The sequence below is a fragment of the Delphinapterus leucas genome, chromosome 10 (assembly GCF_059928025.1).
Source record: "Delphinapterus leucas isolate spDelLeu-1000000601 "Yukka" chromosome 10, BTC_Dleu_Yukka2, whole genome shotgun sequence".
NCBI classification, from domain to species: domain Eukaryota; kingdom Metazoa; phylum Chordata; class Mammalia; order Artiodactyla; family Monodontidae; genus Delphinapterus; species Delphinapterus leucas.
The window spans coordinates 30,732,776-30,749,889 of NC_143138.1; the positions used below are offsets into that span (position 1 = coordinate 30,732,776).

General features: G+C 42.6%; 1 protein-coding gene across 9 annotated transcripts in view; it reads right to left on the reverse strand.

Annotated features, from left to right (window-relative positions):
• Positions 1–17,114, reverse strand: part of RUNX2 (RUNX family transcription factor 2) — a 312,766-nt gene that overhangs the window by 151,822 nt on the left and 143,830 nt on the right. For 7 of the 9 annotated variants that reach the window (XM_089918652.1, XM_089918653.1, XM_089918648.1 and 4 more), the window contains one exon: positions 3,919–4,092. The exons of the other annotated variants lie outside the window; for them this stretch is intronic. In XM_089918652.1, the coding sequence (XP_089774778.1) occupies positions 3,919–4,092 (174 nt within the window). The remainder of the gene's footprint in view (positions 1–3,918; positions 4,093–17,114) is intronic. 9 annotated transcript variants of the gene reach the window in all.

Here is a 17,114-nt window from a genome sequence, read left to right on the forward strand (position 1 = left end):
ACTCTTCTGGGAGTTCGACTTGCCTTCTATGCTGGCATGTAGGAGAGCTCATAGTGACTATACAACCATGATCACTGTCTACAGTTTGGGGGTAAGAGCTTGAGATATCAAGAGAGCCAAGCCGATCGATGAGAGATAACTGGGCCCTTTCTGTTACAAATACCTTTAGCCAAAGGATTACGTGAACTAAAATGCAGGTGTGGCATATTGCAAAGAAGTTACAAAATCCAGTCTCTTAAGGAGAATTGAAATTTAATCATGTGAAAATGTAGACCCTAAACTGAAATGATACCAAATGGTTTAGCCATGTACGTGTTCTACTGAAATGTGATTTCTGCTATTACTGTTCATTGGAAGGGAACAAAGGCACCCTGGGGTGGGAAATCAGAAAGAACGGTCAACACGAACCAGGCATGATAGTCCAACCCTTCTTGCAATGATTTCTTCTTATCTAAACTTTCATTCATTCAACATTTAATGAGACGCTAGCTACCACTGTGCTAGGCACAAAAGGAAATAAATGCCTGGAATAAATCCCTCAGAGAATTTCTAATCTAGAGGGGAGATACACAGAAGCCATAAAATAAGGCTATCTCAACTGAAGCTTAGAGGATGGAGAGGCAGCCTCTAGATGAAGGTTCCAAGACTTGCATGAAGAAGATAACAGTGACCTTGAAGGATGGGTGGATCTTGTCAACAGAAAGAGACCGCCATAGATAGAACAGTGTAAGTCAGGGGGTACAGAGGGAAGACGTGTACATTATAGCCTTGGGATAGAATGTGGCTGTGCACGGGCTGGGAAAGATAACTCTTCACTTAGACTTTAACTCAAGGACAGAACTTTTCTGCTCTCCCCCATGTTCCCTAAGACCCAATTCTCTACGTGTGGTTCACTCTAACTTACACTTATTAAATAAATAAGAAAATTAATCCAGGGAGGAAAAAATGATCTATTCAATTCACTTTGAAGTTGCTGCTGCTACGGATGTTTCTGGGTTGTCCTAATAATCCAGGTCATCGTAGAACTCCGCACATCCTTGGTTATGGGTAGATACTTGTATTGTCTCACTGACGACATGCGGGGGTTTAAAGAAAGGGCATGTGGCCAACAGTGGGTAGGGGCAGCATGAATGCGTGTGTAAGTCGGCAAATTTGGAAAGCTCAAGGAAGCTGTAGGGCCCAATACCTTGTGGATGCTTTAAAAAATGAGGAGATTCATCTATGAATCAGTTCTACTGATGCCACCATCCCAAAATGCAGAGCTAATGCTCTTGCACTATGATTCCAGAAAGCGATATTTTCGTTTTTAAGAAGACATCCAGTGAATATTGAAATACTGTTTTTAAATGATCATGATGGAATTGCAGCATGATATGGTATAAGACCAAACATACTGCCTTAGGAGTCAAGAGACCGAATTCTGCTCTGTCTCTAACGTGCTGTAAAACTGCAGACAAGGGGTCTCCCTGGTGGCGCAGTGGTTAAGAGTCCTCCTGGGGCTTCCCTGGTGGCGCAGTGGTTGGGAGTCCACCTGCCGATGCAGGGGGACACGGGTTCGTGCCCCGGTCCGGGAAGATCACACATGACGTGGAGCGGCTGGGCCCGTGAGCCATGGCCGCTGAGCCTGCGCGTCTGGAGCCTGTGCTCCGCAACGGGAGAGGCTACAACAGTGAGAGGCCCGCGTACTGCAAAAAAAAAAACAAAACTGCAGACAAGGAGCTTAACCTCCGTGAGCCTCCTGACGGGGAGGAGGCTGATGCCTGGAGGTGAGCATGGTCGGTGGAGGTGGCCAGGCTTTTGCTCGGCTCACATGCTCATCCGGCAGCAACGTGCCCCGGGCCTCTTTGGAGCCTCCCTCTCTGCACTCATATGTGGGGTCAGGGGTGCTGCTAAAATGTAGATCCTCTTCACAACGTTTACCTAGCTTTCGGTTAATGATATCTAAGGTAGCTTTGGATTCTAAAGTGTCCTCTGGGTCCTATTTTCTGGTGTCATCTTTAGGTTTGAGGACAAAGCCTTGAGCAAAGCATCTTCTTAAATGAATCTAGCAGCACACATGTTCCGAAGGCCATTTTAAAGGCTTTAGCCATCAGCAAAATATAATTAGTAAACAGTTAAGGATTAAAATATAGAAATCACACATTTAAAGAACCCAGGGGTTGCCAAATCATAGAACATATATCTTATTAGCCATCATAAGACCCTTACAAATCATATATAAACACTTCTATATATGTATACACATACTTCTACACACATACACACACACACAGAGAATCTAAGGATTACTATAAAGACAAAAGTACAGCTATTATGAACCTTAATCAATGATCTAAAATCCATCGCTTTAACAAACTACTGTATATAAAATAAATAAGCCATAAGGATGTATTGTATAGCATGGCGAATACAGCCAATATTTTATAATAACTATAAACAGAGTATAATCAATAAAAATTTTGAATCACTACGTTGTACATCTGAAACTAATATACTATTGTAAAAACTATATGTCAATAAAAAAATAAAAAATAAAAAAATTCAGTCCATTACTTTAAATGTAGTAGCACGCCGCATAGCGACAAGCTTCAAATTCACAAGTTGGTGTGAATTTCACCCTGGCATTTTCATCAAGGACCCATGTCTAGTGAACACACTAACCTGACTCCTACATTTCAATAACTGGAGATTTATTTAAACCTAACACATGGCTATTCTTCACAGAGTTCTATGTTTCTTCTCTCATGCAGATATCTGGTTCTCTTCAGTGTTTAGATATTTTATTTTTATAGTTCTATATTATTTTAAAAATACATACTCAGGCATATCCATATATTCAGACTAATACACATAGACCCACAGAAACCTAAGTAAATATCCAAAAAGACATATACCTAATAAGGGCAGGACAGAAGGAGAGGTAGGTAATTTCGTTTATAAACAATTATGCTTATAAACCGTTAAAGACACTCAAAACCTAACGGCTACAGACAAAAACCTAACCATTAGACAAGATCCAAGTTGAGAGTTTATTGTACATTTTGAGTTATTTTCCTTCCCATCTAGCCGCTCTGCCAACAATAGTAACTAGATGACATGTTGAGTTCCTTGCTGCTCTCAGTGCTGTGATCTGCAAATGAAAGGCCTATGATGATCAGCACCCTCTCTTGTCACCGTGGCGTAAAAGCAAGCAGACTAGTCCTACAGGAAGATCTGCTTTCGCCCAAGTGGCGCAGGAAAAAAAAAAGGGTTGGGAGTCTTAATGCACCAAATGTGAACGATTGGTCTGTAGTGCGATGCTGATATTAATTTTTAAGAAGAAAGGTAAAGCAAGAAGCACACTGGAATGCATAAAGAGAAATGTCACATGGAGAACGGGAGCTCAATGTGAATCAGAGGGGACTTCTGTCTGCCCGATGGGCCGCTCCTTGGTCTTGCCTTATAACCAGCAATTAAGGCTACCTGTTAGCCCAGGGCAATTTTCCAGCCAACTTAATGAAACAGTTATACATGTAAGAAACATTAGCCCAGATCTGAGATGGTAATGCTAATTTTCTAATAGTGAGGGTGTGATGTTATCCCCTGCACCACCTGGACACAATATAGAAACTGACAACAAACATTCTCCCAGACAGCATGGTATTACCGTCCCACCAGTGTGCAGACTGACATCGCTACAGAGGACAGCATCAGTAGAAACTTCCCCCAAATTTTATCCCAAAGTTAGTGGATACTGGTATTTGGTTTTTATTAAAAAGAAAAAAAAAGAAGGCCAGTGTCTTCAAGTGTTGATTTCTTTCATCATAAGCCATTTCCCAGCTCCAGAAGCTTTGAAGTGAACGCGTCTCATCTGTCAGGCAGCCCCTCACCCCCAGCCTGCCGGAGTCTGCGAAAGTGAGACCTATGAGTCTGTCTTACCTGTAATCTGACTCTGTCCTTGTGGATTAAAAGGACTTGGTGCAGAGTTCAGGGAGGGCCGTGGGTTCTGAGGCGGGACACCTACTCTCATACTGGGATGAGGAATGCGCCCTAAATCACTGAGGCGGTCAGAGAACAAACTAGGTTTAGAGTCATCAAGCTTCTGTCTGTGCCCTGGAAACAGCAAATCATAAAATAAAAGCATATTAATTAGCTGAACAATTGACCATGCTAAATAGATACGTGAACATACATACTAGGGGTTTAAGCCAAGGAATTGTCAATACTGATCTTTATAATGATGCGTCTATATAATGCCTCCCATTTCAAAGGGCTTTGTAATAAGCATCGTCAGGTGGCAAGCATCCCTGGTTCTGTTCTAGGAATGGAGAGCGGAGGGGCCCAGAGGGTGACTCAGGGCCAAGCATCAGCGGTGAGGCCCAGACACCAGAGCCCAAGAGGGATGCTCTGGGCACCCCCTCTGGCCTCTCGGGGAGGCTGGGAAAGGTGACTGTGTCCTGGGCTGTGTTTGCTCATTTCATGAAGGAGGAAACCTCCCCTGAAAGTTGAGAATCTGTGCATGGGACACACAGTGGGCCATACTTGGGGCAGAAACAGAGACAAACACATCTGTTAAAGGGACACTTCCATGATGACCATAAGTGACTTTTTCTTTTTTATGTTACCACTGTACCTTATGGAGACTCCTTTCTGAAAAATTAAAACTCAAACCCCTTTAAGAGGAAAACAGAAATACAGGCAAGGAGACTCAAATCCTCGAGAGGAATGTGGATATTTTGTGATACGTCAAAGCCTGAAAGCGCATAATAAACTATGTTAAATCAGAGAGAACGCTTTTTTTATTTTAAATCTAGCACTGTGGTTCTGTAAGAGAAACTGAAAAATACCCTTTGGGTTACCATGTGAATGTTGAGAATCCACTATTTAAAAAAACAGAAACAAAAACCTCACTTTGTCTCTCTTCTAGTTTATTCAAGTGTAAAATCCACAGAAATTCTAGATATTAAAGAACTATGTAAGTTGAACTATAACCAAGGTACTAAGACTTTTTAAAAATCATCCAATCATTCCTAGCAAAGAGCATGGTATTGCCTTGGTGCAGGTATAACTGGAAAACACCTGAATCTTGATGCGACATTAGTTAAGTGTAAATCCGTAGAGTGGGACTATGGTGAACAAGTACAATAATGCCTACTGCCTAAACAGAAATATATTCCATATTCTGTACCAGTGAAGCGCTGGTATGTTGCCCCAACAGTTTAGTAAAATGTTAAGTAACGGAAGCTGATTCAAAGAAGAGCCATTTAAGATGATGACTAGAACAAGAATTTGCAGGAAAAATTAAGGGCATTAGGAGTAGTATCTATAACAGAAGAAAACCTTGAAGGAGGATTATTAAGAGCCTTCGAGAATGGGAAGGTAGATTCTACAAGTAGCAAGAACACCTCATCTCCCACTTAGTACAGGACAAGAGGAATATATCAGGACAGGGTTAAGCTGAACATTAGAATTTCCCAACTATAAGCTGTCTTCCTAAGACAAATTCCTTATTTTACTTGCCCCCAAATGTATTTTCCTGTCTCCTTTTTCATTGCCTACCCAGCCCAAAGAAAACAGACAGGAAGCCAAGGTTTGGTAATAGGAGTGTAGCTGTCTCCCCAGCCAAACATGTTCCAACTAAGGCCCATTAACTGAAATGCGCCCACCACCCTATTTCCTGCCAGTGTAAGTCTGGGGCATGTGCTACAAATGAGGGGCTAAGATTGGGAGAAAAATGATCAGGAAAAACTAGGGAAACTCATTGCTTACTCATAGTCGTTTTCCCCACCATTTAGGGCTTTTTAATCCAGATTACACATAGATTTTAGAAATCTAAAGGATTATTCCCTAAATCTATTAGGGATTACCCAAAACAAAAACTCTAAAGGATTAATCCCTAAATCTATTAGGGATTACCCAAAACAGCTCCCAGACCCCAGGAAGTGAGATGTTCATAGATGAAGTGACCAAGGCCTGCAGAGAGAAAACAACTAGCCCATGGGTCTTAGCTATTGACTAGCTCAGTCTGGACCAGGATGCAGCCCGGGTCCTAGTGGACTCAGCCTTCCATACATCATGTGGCACCATCCATGCTGGACCCCAGCTTCTCCCTTCCTCTCCCAGCTGCTACGAAGGACTGAAAATATTCAGATCGCCAAGGTGAGGCACCTGAGGACTAAGCCCTGGGAGGTGTCAGGCTGGTTTTCAAGGCAGGCAGAAGCAGCAGCAAGGATTCAGTTACAAAGTTAACAGCTCACCCATTACCCTAAACAAACTTCCATCACTATACCTCGCTGTGTCTTACAAGGTTCACGATTAGAGAATCGTACAGTACTTGTCACACTTAGATCCATGGATTCTGTTCCTCATACACATACCAAAAAAAATAATGGATTGCTGTGGTGTTGATACAGCTGTAAACATTAACAAGAAAGCTTATGGAATTGTCCCTGGAAGTTATTTAATAGGCCATATTTTTGGAATGGCAGATTCCCTGAGGGCTGGGGGAGCGGGGAGGGCTACACCATCTTGCATGGTTCCTTTACATACTGAGGCTTTATGTGGGCCATGGGTCACAAGAAAATTTAATAAGCTTTGCCTCTGCTTTCTACAGCCCTTTCGTTAGGTTTTCATGGAGACCGAATGAGATGTGAACTCAGTACACAAATGCGTGAGGACACGTTTATTTTCTCTGAGTCCGGTGCTTCGGGGCAGTAATAGGAGGTCGTAGGCAAGAATAAAGAACCTGGAGGAGTACGGATGTGTGTGAGAAATTTAAGAGCAGGTGAAATTTGAAAAGCCTCAATCACCTTTTGGAAATGATCTTCGAAGGCAAGCTACCGAGTATCTACACACACCCTAGTGTAATTCGGGGAACATCTGCAGCTGCATCTATACAAAAAACATACCCATTTTTCTTCCTAGAATGTCTGCCCCTTCACAGCCACCACCACGACCACAGCAAAATTCTTGCAGGAGAATGAAGAGCAAAAGCCGATCGGGTTCTCCATCTTTCAACCATGACAAATAACTGCTACCGCTAAACCACATCAGGGTGACACAGGAATGACGGGCTGAAAGAAGACGTACTTAAATCCTCAGCACCCAAGCCGTCCCTTCGGAAACTGGGGACTCGGAAGACAAAGGGCACACCGACTTCAATCAAGGACAGGGTACTCTGCCACTGTACAGGGAGAACCAAACCTCATCCAAAGGGCCAAAGAGCGGATCTTCCAAGCAGGAGGAAGCTATAAAGAATGGAGAACTGCTGCCTCCATGTTGCACAGTCTCGGACTATGCAAAAGCTCGGTCCTGGATCTCCTTTTCTAGTTGCACTGCCTGCCTTGATCAGTGGCTCTCCCATCCAAGCTGAATAAAAATGTCCTCTACGGAGCTTTGAAAAATATAGATGTCCATCAGCTCAATTAAATCGGGAGCTCTGGAAGAGGGTCCTGGGGAAAGTTATTCTTTAAAAGCTCACGACATAGTCCAACGTGCAGCTGAGGTAGAGAGCCACAGTCCAGGACGATCCCACAACCCCACTCGCTCAAGGCCACCGACTCACGTCCTCGCCTCCCCCATCGCTAGGGTGAGTCCTGACCTCTGTGCTGAGTTCCAGGTTTGTGTGTCCCTCTGCCTACTTGACTTTGATTCTCCCCTGGGACATCTCAAAGGTATCTTAAATTCAGCATATTTAAGACACAATTCTTGCTTCTTCTCTCCAAGAAACCCCGTTCCTCCCTAAGAGTCCCCCATCTCAGATAGCACCAGTCACTCAGTCCCTTAAGCCAAAAACCTTAACACTTCTCTTGATTTCCCCTTATCCCTCACTCCCCACATTCAATCCATTAACAGATTTTGTCATTTCCATCTTGAAAGTCTTTCTCGAATCTGTTCAGTTCCACCAGCACAACCCTCACCCAGGACCCCATCATGTCTCTCTGGGCCTCTGCCATTGTCTCCCTTAGTGTCCCATTCCAGGACTTTTCCATTTTCCTGAAATGCTCTCCCCGGGATTCTTTGTACAGCCCACTCCTTCTCATCCTTTAGACCTCAGGGTGAACACCACCTCCTACGAGAGGTGCCTGCCTACTAGACCCAGAATAGGTGCCCTCCCCTCGAGCACACCCTGTTTATTTCCTTGATGGCTGTAACCACAATCTGTAATTATCTCATGCATCGATTTGTCTCCCCTGCAAGACTATGAGTCCAACAAGAACGACTGCTCTGGCATGTTTACAGCTGTAATTCTCACAACCCAGTTCAGTCCCTGCCGTACAGTAGGTGCTCAATAAATGTTTATACAATAAATGAATGAATGTTCTCCTCTTTTAGATAAATATCTTGGTTGAGAGAAATTTTTCTGGCCCAGGATATCATATTATAGCACTGTCTTTCCCAGAAAAACTCTTCCCTTCTTATTTGGCAGTCTTGTGAATCCAACAGGGAAACCCCTTTTTTAGAGACCAGCCTTTATTGATGTTTCCTAAGAAATTTCCCTGAAGAACGTTCATTTAAGTGAAAGCTTTTTTGCTTGCTTTCTGAGAAAGCTGCATTTGCTCTTACTATAATTCTTAAGCATTGCTGCAAGTCATTTAGAATCATAGAGCTGAAAAGGACAAGAGAAATCATTTTGCCTCTCAGTTTTAGAGCAGTGTACTTCTTTAACCGAGAGGACTCTGAGTCCCTGAGAGGGGAAGTGACTTGCCCAAAGTCACATAGTTAGTGGCAGGACGAGAACTCAGGTCTTCTGACTGCTGGTCTGGGACTCTTTTCCCTCCCATTTGCCAACCAGCTTGTTTTAGATTAAAACAGCACATCATCAGTCATTCAGAAAAAATCACAGTCAAAAGTGAATTTCAAGTGGAAAAAAAAGTAGTTTTCAGAACAAATTTCATTCAAAAAGTTCAGTGTGTTTGGCTGAATATGACTTTTGTTGCAACAAATTCAGGGGCACAAGAAGAAAGTGTGATGGAAGGGTCACAGCATTCACACATCCCTAGAGCAAAGACACATGAGGAACGGTTAAGTCACCAACCAGCAGTCTAATGGTCCCATTCTTCCCCACCCAGCTCTTTCAGTCCAAGGGCAACTCACCCACGGTGAAAGTTGGTAATGTTGCCTTTAGAACTTCTGCTTAAAAAATCACGCTTCTGAAACTGGTCCGTGAAGACTCTGAAACCGTGGTATGTGAACTACAAAAACAAACGTGCCACTCTGATGTAACCCATTTCGCCCATTTTTATAAAAGTCGATTGAGCACCGCTTCACAACTCTGGAGAGGCGGGTGGGCGCCCAGCCAGAACCTCACGCTCTGTGCCCTGTATTCACAGCGTGATGCAGTACGCCAATTAGTGAGCCCTCTTGAAGGATGCCCAAGTGCACTTAACAGAAGAGTACGCCTTTCACAACAGGCAGGGCGTGGCACAGCCCCTTCGCTCTCACGTGGCACAGAAGGGTCATTTTGCTGGTCACTAGGGCATGATGTTTGACAGCTCCTCTCTTTACAGTAGTATTTTTAAATCAGTTTTAAACACTCACTTGTTTTATTAGGTATCTATCTACTTGTATCCTGGGTATCAGGAAGATACAATGTTTAAATAAAATAAAGTTAAAAGGCAGATCTGCAATAAAGCATCAATCAGGAATCAGTATGGCGTCCAAATTCAGGTCAGTTAGTCTAGCTAGTGTGTGCTGGGCATCTACCATGTGAGTCTCGCTAGGCATTTTAAGGAGGAGCGGGGAGAAAATATATAAGATAACGTCCTTGCCCTCAAGCAGTGCACAGTCTAGTAGGGAAGAAAGGCAAGTTAAGTCTAACTGCAAAGGACTGTGTGAGACAATCACTGAAATGCTACAGTTAGGGGATCAATTGAAAAAATATAAATATGGACTATTTCAAAATATTAAGGAAGAGGTGCTCTTGGTGATTATGTAAGAGTATGCCCTTAGGTTTTAGAACGGGTAACTAGAGGTTAAATGTCCTGATGTCTGGTAATAAAATATAATATTTTGCTAAAATATTTCAGCAAAATAACAAATGAAGCAAATACAGCAAAATGCTATTAATTATAAAACAAGGCGATGGGTACCTGGGGTTTTATGAAATATAATCTCTTCTAATGTATGTCTGAAATTTTTCACAATAAAAAAAAAACTTTAAAAAGTAATAAAATGCCATTGGAAGAACAGGGGAACAACTGATGCTGACTAACAGGGAAGAGGAAGCCCTCACCGATGAGATCATTATGTCCTTGAAGGTGGAGGAGGATCCTGATAAGCAGAGAAGGAAGAAGAAAAGCTAGTTGGAGGACAAATGACAGAACCATGATAACAGACATCCTGTGAGACAAGATGGTGCTGAACATATATGAGATATTAACCTAACCAGAGGCAAACGATCTTCAAATCACTTGACACTTCTCATTTGACAACATTAATTGTTTTCAACGATGCAATATATATGGAAATCTGTCTTTTAAGACAGATCTTTTCATCCCCTGACCAATAAAACAACACTTTGGCAGCCCCTGAGACCTCCTGTGCCATGCCGTCAGGCCCACCTGGAGGAGAGGGGGGTTCTGGGAAGACATGAGCTAACTTTGCTGCCAGCAAGTCAAGCGACAGAATGAGATCTGGGCCAATACCCTAGGGCTCAAGCCACAGGGTAGAACCATCTAAGAATGTTGTGACAATGACTCAGAGAGTAAAAAGGAAAAGGGGAGAGGACTTGAACCAGAAGTACCATTTTTCAGAGTAAATTGGTTATATGCAACAGAGATGCTATTCCACAGCAGTTCTGGGGGGACAAAAATGATGCCTTCAATTCTAATCTCTCTACCCTGAAAGTGGCACATGAAAGAGTGTTTGCAGGGAGGGGTTACGGAACAGGTTGACTACTTTTAAAGTCATAACTCAATTCCAAATGAAATGACTTGGAATTTTACCTCTGAGGATGAGCGTTACTACATTCCTGCAAAAATGGAAGATGACACAGACTCAAGTGAGTTCTTAGGGAAGCCATGCAAAGTTTGGATCCAAATACTTTATTGAGGCTCTAGGTTAAAAACCTTGATTTTCTGCATTCCTACATACCTGTGAAAATGGAAATACTATTGAGAAAAGTGAAACTCTTATCTGTTTACATTCAGACGATTACATTTCACTGGTGGTCTGCAAAAGTCTAAAAATCGAAGACCTGTACCTTTGTCATGCACCCAATGTTTAGATAAGTTCTTCGCCTCTCCCTGACACACCTCCCTGTGCCACTACAAACAGTCCCAACCAGCTTCTCCTCTAATTTCCCTGTTTCCATTAATATAACTGTTTTCTAGTCTCCCAGGCTCAAAATCCAGCCTAGGTCTTTTCCACCTCCCTTTCCTAGACCCCAGCATCCGGTCAAGCCCATGCCTGTAGTTTCTGCAGGTCTAGCCCATCTACAGGGATGAGCCCCTAGTTTCCATTCCCACTAGGACCACTCCTAATCTCTCACTTGTGGTTAAGATACCAGAGCAGCAGGCTGGCATATATGAAAGGGCACCAACCAGCTGTATGACCACAGGAAGGGTTTAATGGAACTCTCTGAGACCTAGCAAAAACGAAGAGTTCGTTTCCATAATTTCTAAAGTCCTTTCAGTCCCTAAATCCTAACATTAACGTTATGTACCTGCGCAAACCCTTTCAGTCGTCTTACAGTGTCTATCAAATTAAACAGAGCCCCCTGAGCCCAGTAAACAAGAACCTGGAAAAGACGGTCTCAATGTACCTTATCACACTTTCTTCCAATGGCTCCAACCATACTGCTCCCGGCCTATGCCCCACTCACACTGGAATCCCCACAGTTCTTCAGAGTCCCCGTGCCTTTGCCCAAGCCGCCTCCTCCACTCAGAACTGCCTCTCTCCCCAGCACCTCCATTTGGCCAAATCCCTTCCCAGTCCCAACCTGGTCACCACATTTGTTCTGGTCTTTTCTGTCTCTAGGGCCTCGGTGAGCCCTCTGGTTTCTATCACAGCAAACTGAGAGCAGCTACAACTGCTTTTTGTCCACTACATGTGGTTATACTTAAGTGTAGTAGGCATTCAGTAAGCATTAACTCTCTGTGAATTGATATAAAATATTTATATAAAATTTCAAACCCTAATATCTTAGATTCTCCTGGACTTGACTGTGAACCCCCTGAGGATGGGTGTCACGTCCTACATCTAACACGTAACTTTGAGCCTAGGTACAGAGAAGGCACACAACAAATACTTGTTAAATTCGTAAATAAGAACATTGTTACATTTAGAATTATCTCTCCTTTTGTCCAGTAAAAGTCAGAGAGGAGGGGGGGAAAAAAAGGCTGGTTATTGGGCAACATTTCCCACAGTAAAATTGATGAGTCTCTAATCTTTGCTGGGAAAGGCTGCTGAGTCATCGTTTTTCCTAAGACTATGCTGTCTGGTTCAGGTCAAAAACTATTTCGGGACTAGAATAATGAAATGGACTAAGAAACTGTCTTCATGTTTAAGGAAGGCCTGGAGCCCCTCCGAGCCACTGGAAATTAGCAGCCGTGGAACATGATGTGTACATGGGGCCCCAGAGCTCACACAGGATGGCCTGTGAGACAAGACAGCCCTAGACCACTGTTAGTGTGTGGCTTCAGACAGAGGACCACAGATCATAAACAAATCCCCTTCCAGGAGATTCTTCTCTGATGGCATTTCAAAAATGAACTAACAGATCTTCCCTCTAAGGGCCTTCTTAATATATAAACCAATTTCTAAAGGAAAAAAAAAATGGTAATCACTACCACATATCTTCAAGAGCTCTCTTTCGAGCCCTTGAACAGTCAGGCATGCAGAATTCAGAGTTTATCAGGAAAGAAGAGAAGAAGAACAATTTCACCCAAGAGAGGTCTGAAGCCTTCCAAGTCTCTTGGGTAAAAACATAATTATGGGAAGAAAAACATAATCTACTCAAGAGACATAATTACATAGTTAAGCCATAGACTCCATAGAAATATTCTAGGAACTCCAGTTCATAGAAAAAAATGTTAAAAGCTTGAATTTGCTTTCTTTTAATAATAAGAGGCGCCAGTTTAGATCAGTGAGTAAAAAGTTCACTCTTCCAAACTCGTATGGAGTCATTTTTAAAATATAATTAGATGCATGAGAGAGATGATTGAAGGACAGCCTCTTTCAAAATGTAGGCTTCTAAAGGTTAAAGAATTCAAGATCTTTCGATAAATACACAAATGAAAGAATTGTGAGATATTAATTCGCAGGTATATAAATGCAAGTTACTCTATAACTTTTAGATTTTAGGCTGTGGCAGATCCCGACAATCAAAGAATAAGTATCTGGAAGAAAGGACAGTCGCTCACCAGGGAATAGCCCCTGAAAAACATATGCTTAGAGTACAATCCTTTTTCTTGAAATAATGGAGTCAAGCAACCTGAAATATCTAAAGAAAGAGAAATTCATGGGAGGTAAGGAGAAAAAAGGATTTTAAAAATGTAAAGAGGGCTTCCCTGGTGGCACAGTGTTTGAGAGTCCGCCTGCCGATGCAGGGGACACGGGTTCGTGCCCCGGTCTGGGAGGATCTCACATGCCGCGGAGCGGCTGGGCCCGTGAGCCATGGCCGCTGACCCTGCGTGTCCGTAGCCTGTGCTCCGCAACGGGAGAGGCCACAACAGTGAGAGGCCCGCGTACCGCAAAAAAAAAAAAAAAAAAAAAAAAAAAGTAAAGAAAGACCAGATGAAAGCGTAATGGAAATATACAGGAGGAGGTGTAGTATTTTTGCGGGCGGTGGAAAAAGAACTAAACCGGGAACCTGGCTGACTTCAGCTCAGCCCCTCTCCTCTGTCCTAATACGTCTCTAATCTACTTTTGCTTCTTTACCTCTAAATTCTCTGGCACTTTCTTTCTAGTTCCAATCCCGCTACCCTTGACTTTGCCTGCCTGTTGTTCCCAAGGGATGCTTCTTTCTCCATCTTTACTCGCATTCAAAATAAGATTATATGAATTCGAATTTTTCAGAGCTGGAAGAGAATGTGGATTTCACCAGACCATGTTTTATTTTAGGAAAGGAATTGATGCCCAGAAAACCCCTGTGACCTGTTTGAAGTCACGGAAGTAGGCAGTGACACTGGACACTAGCCCCTGACCAGCCTCTGTCCTCTTTTTCATATGCCAGGCTGCCATACAAGGAAAGAAGGAAAAAAAGGCTAAGGAAAAGAGACCTAAAAAGAACAAAATAAGAAAAAGCCGAGAAGCTTAATTCAGAGATTTTGTTACATTATACCCGGTCTTACTGACTCCATTTTATCACAACACATCTTGTTCTACTAATTACAACCCAACATCCACAACTGTCCTGGGCCATCAGAATCCACATCTCTCCCTTCAGTTTCTGGGAAATGAACAAAAGATCTCTTTCTCTATGTCTACACTTCACTCACAAAACTTAGTAAAACTCGAGTGTGTTAGTTCTGAAAACATTTCCTTTGCCTTCTTTGACTATAATATATTCATACACACCACAGTTTTGTGTTACTGGCCTTTACAGAGACCCCACTGAGAGATGTAAAGATTTTTTTTTTCTTAACGGTAACGTTTTAGGCAATGGAAATGGTAGTTTCCATAGTTGAACAAAAAGCATCACTGTTTATTTGCCAATAACCCAGCTAAACATGGATGGCATTATTCTTCAAAGAGTCTAGTGACAGCTAGCCTACAGACTGTCACGCAATTCCTGGATCCTGGCTGAGTTTCCTTAGCATGCGATCTTCTCTGTTTCTCTTTCATTATTACGGTTTGGGGCATGTGCTGTGTGACTGTGTGTGTGTTTCGAGCAAAGAAAAAAAAGCACTACATCGAAGCAATTAAAAAGTGCAAAGGGCTCCTCTCTTGACATTTGCTGCTACAGCCGAGGAACATCATTTTCAATTTTCCCCTTTCTGTAACAGGAAGAAAATGTTAAGAAGTAATAACCAAGGAAAAAGTCAGCCAGCTCCCGCAGCCTGGTCTTACTGTGCTGAATGGCAGTGAAGATCATAGAAGAAGAAAAAAGAAAAAGACAGGGGAGAAAAAAGAGGGGGAGGGGGAGAATTTCTTGCTTAAACTGGACCTAGTCCAGCTGGCAAGAAGAGGTGGTTTTCTTAACGCTTGCAAAACCTGATTACTTTTTTAAAGGAATGAAGAAGAAGGAGAGGTAAACACAGCCATTAAGACAGATTTAAGGTACTTAGTTTTAATCTGGTCTAAGGCCTCTCCAATTGTCTGCCGCTCTGCAATTCTCTGCTCGCTAGACAGGAACAGGGGGTATGTCAGTGTCTTCCGAGCGGCCAATGCTGTCAGCTGAGCTCTGTGGTTACCCTCTCAGGTCAGGCGTGGAAGGAACAGCGGCTTAAGCAATAATGGATGGATGTCTGTTATGTGCTGTGTCTGTCAGAAGTCTGTTCTACTGCATTAAAGGACTATTGTGTTTATATCTACACAACAGGTCTCAAACAGATTGTTTAAACATGCTTAAACAGGAGATGTCTTTGAAATAACCCCCCTAATAAAAGTCAGATGGGTAAGGAACTGAAAAATGCCATCAACAACATTAAAAAAATAACAACCTCATTTCTCTCTAAACTGCAAGGGTAACATGATATAAACTCCAAAATAAAACAGTTTACAAGTTAAACTCAGAAAAATTCCCTCGTGGATCAGCAGCCTTTTCCAATGGAATAGCGCTTATCCACCCATCCATACACCCTTCCTAAACGCTGCTGCACGATGTACTACAGTCTTGATAGACAGATAATTGCTTTGTTCAGCCATGTGTAATGAAGGGAGTCTATTGTGTTAATCCTGGTACTCTTACCTTCTGCGAACTCTGAATAAAGAACTGAAAACTCTACCCTCTTCATTCCAAAACAACCAGCGTTTACTCACTTTCAGATCTGCTAAAGTGTTCTTACATTCCACTCTGTCACGAAAGGTGCCAAGTATTTTGAGTGGGATCAAGTTATTGTTATATAAAAGGGAATCTAAAGTAGTGTTAAATGGAGTTAGAAGATAGCAAGTTTTACCTTTTTTTTTTCAAGGCACAACAGACTAGAAAAGTGCATTCTTGCCAAACCCAAGGAAGTGGGTTGGTGGCCACTTTTTCAGAGCTCATCATCAGTGACCCCTCAATGAAAGAACATGATAGAGACACCAGCTCAATATATATATATATATATATATATATATATGTATATATATATATATATATTTTTTTTGCGGTATGTGGGCCTCTCACTGTTGTGGCCTCTCCCGTTGCGGAGCACAGGCTCCGGACGCGCAGGCTCAGCAGCCATGGCTCACGGACCCAGCCGCTCCGCGGCATGCGGGATCTTCCCGGACCGGGGCACGAACCCGTGTCCCCTGCATCGGCAGGTGGACTCTCGACCACTGCGCCACCAGGGAAGCCCAATATTTTTTTAAATATTAAAAAAAAAGAACCTTCAGGTGATTAAAATTAAACTTTTTCCAAAAGCAGATGTAAAGTTTTAAAGATTTTTGTCTGCTGGCTTCGTGCTGAATTATCTAATCAGTAATGACAGTTGAAGATTTTTCTTTTGTCTGCGTAAAATGTATAAAGTATTGGCTTTTCCACATACACGTGTATATGGTTATAAATTTACATTATCTCTATTACATGCCTACATATATATGTACAGAGAGCGACAGCCCAGCGGAAGGGACAGAGATACCACCAATGTCAGTTCCATGTCTCTTTCCAGGTAACTGGGATGTTGTCCTCTTGAGGCCCAGCATGCTGTATACTCTACTTACACCAGGACACCACAACCCTTCTGACTACTGAACGCACCATCAGCCTAATTAGATGCCTTGGTTTTATTTCAAAATGGCACATGCTCAAGAATCCAGGAAGCCCACTGGAAAAGAAGGAATATGGTCTGCAAAGTGGGGTAACGAATGAAACAACGTCATCATTTTATTCTTTCCCTTCTGGGTTCTATCACTTTCATGGACCTTAATGGTCACAGAAATGATATCCTTTCTGCTCCAAAGGTAGGCTCTTCCCAAGAATTCACTGGCCTAATGGCTCAACAAGTCCTACTAACAACCATGAGTTCAACCGTAAAACTCTGTCCAAT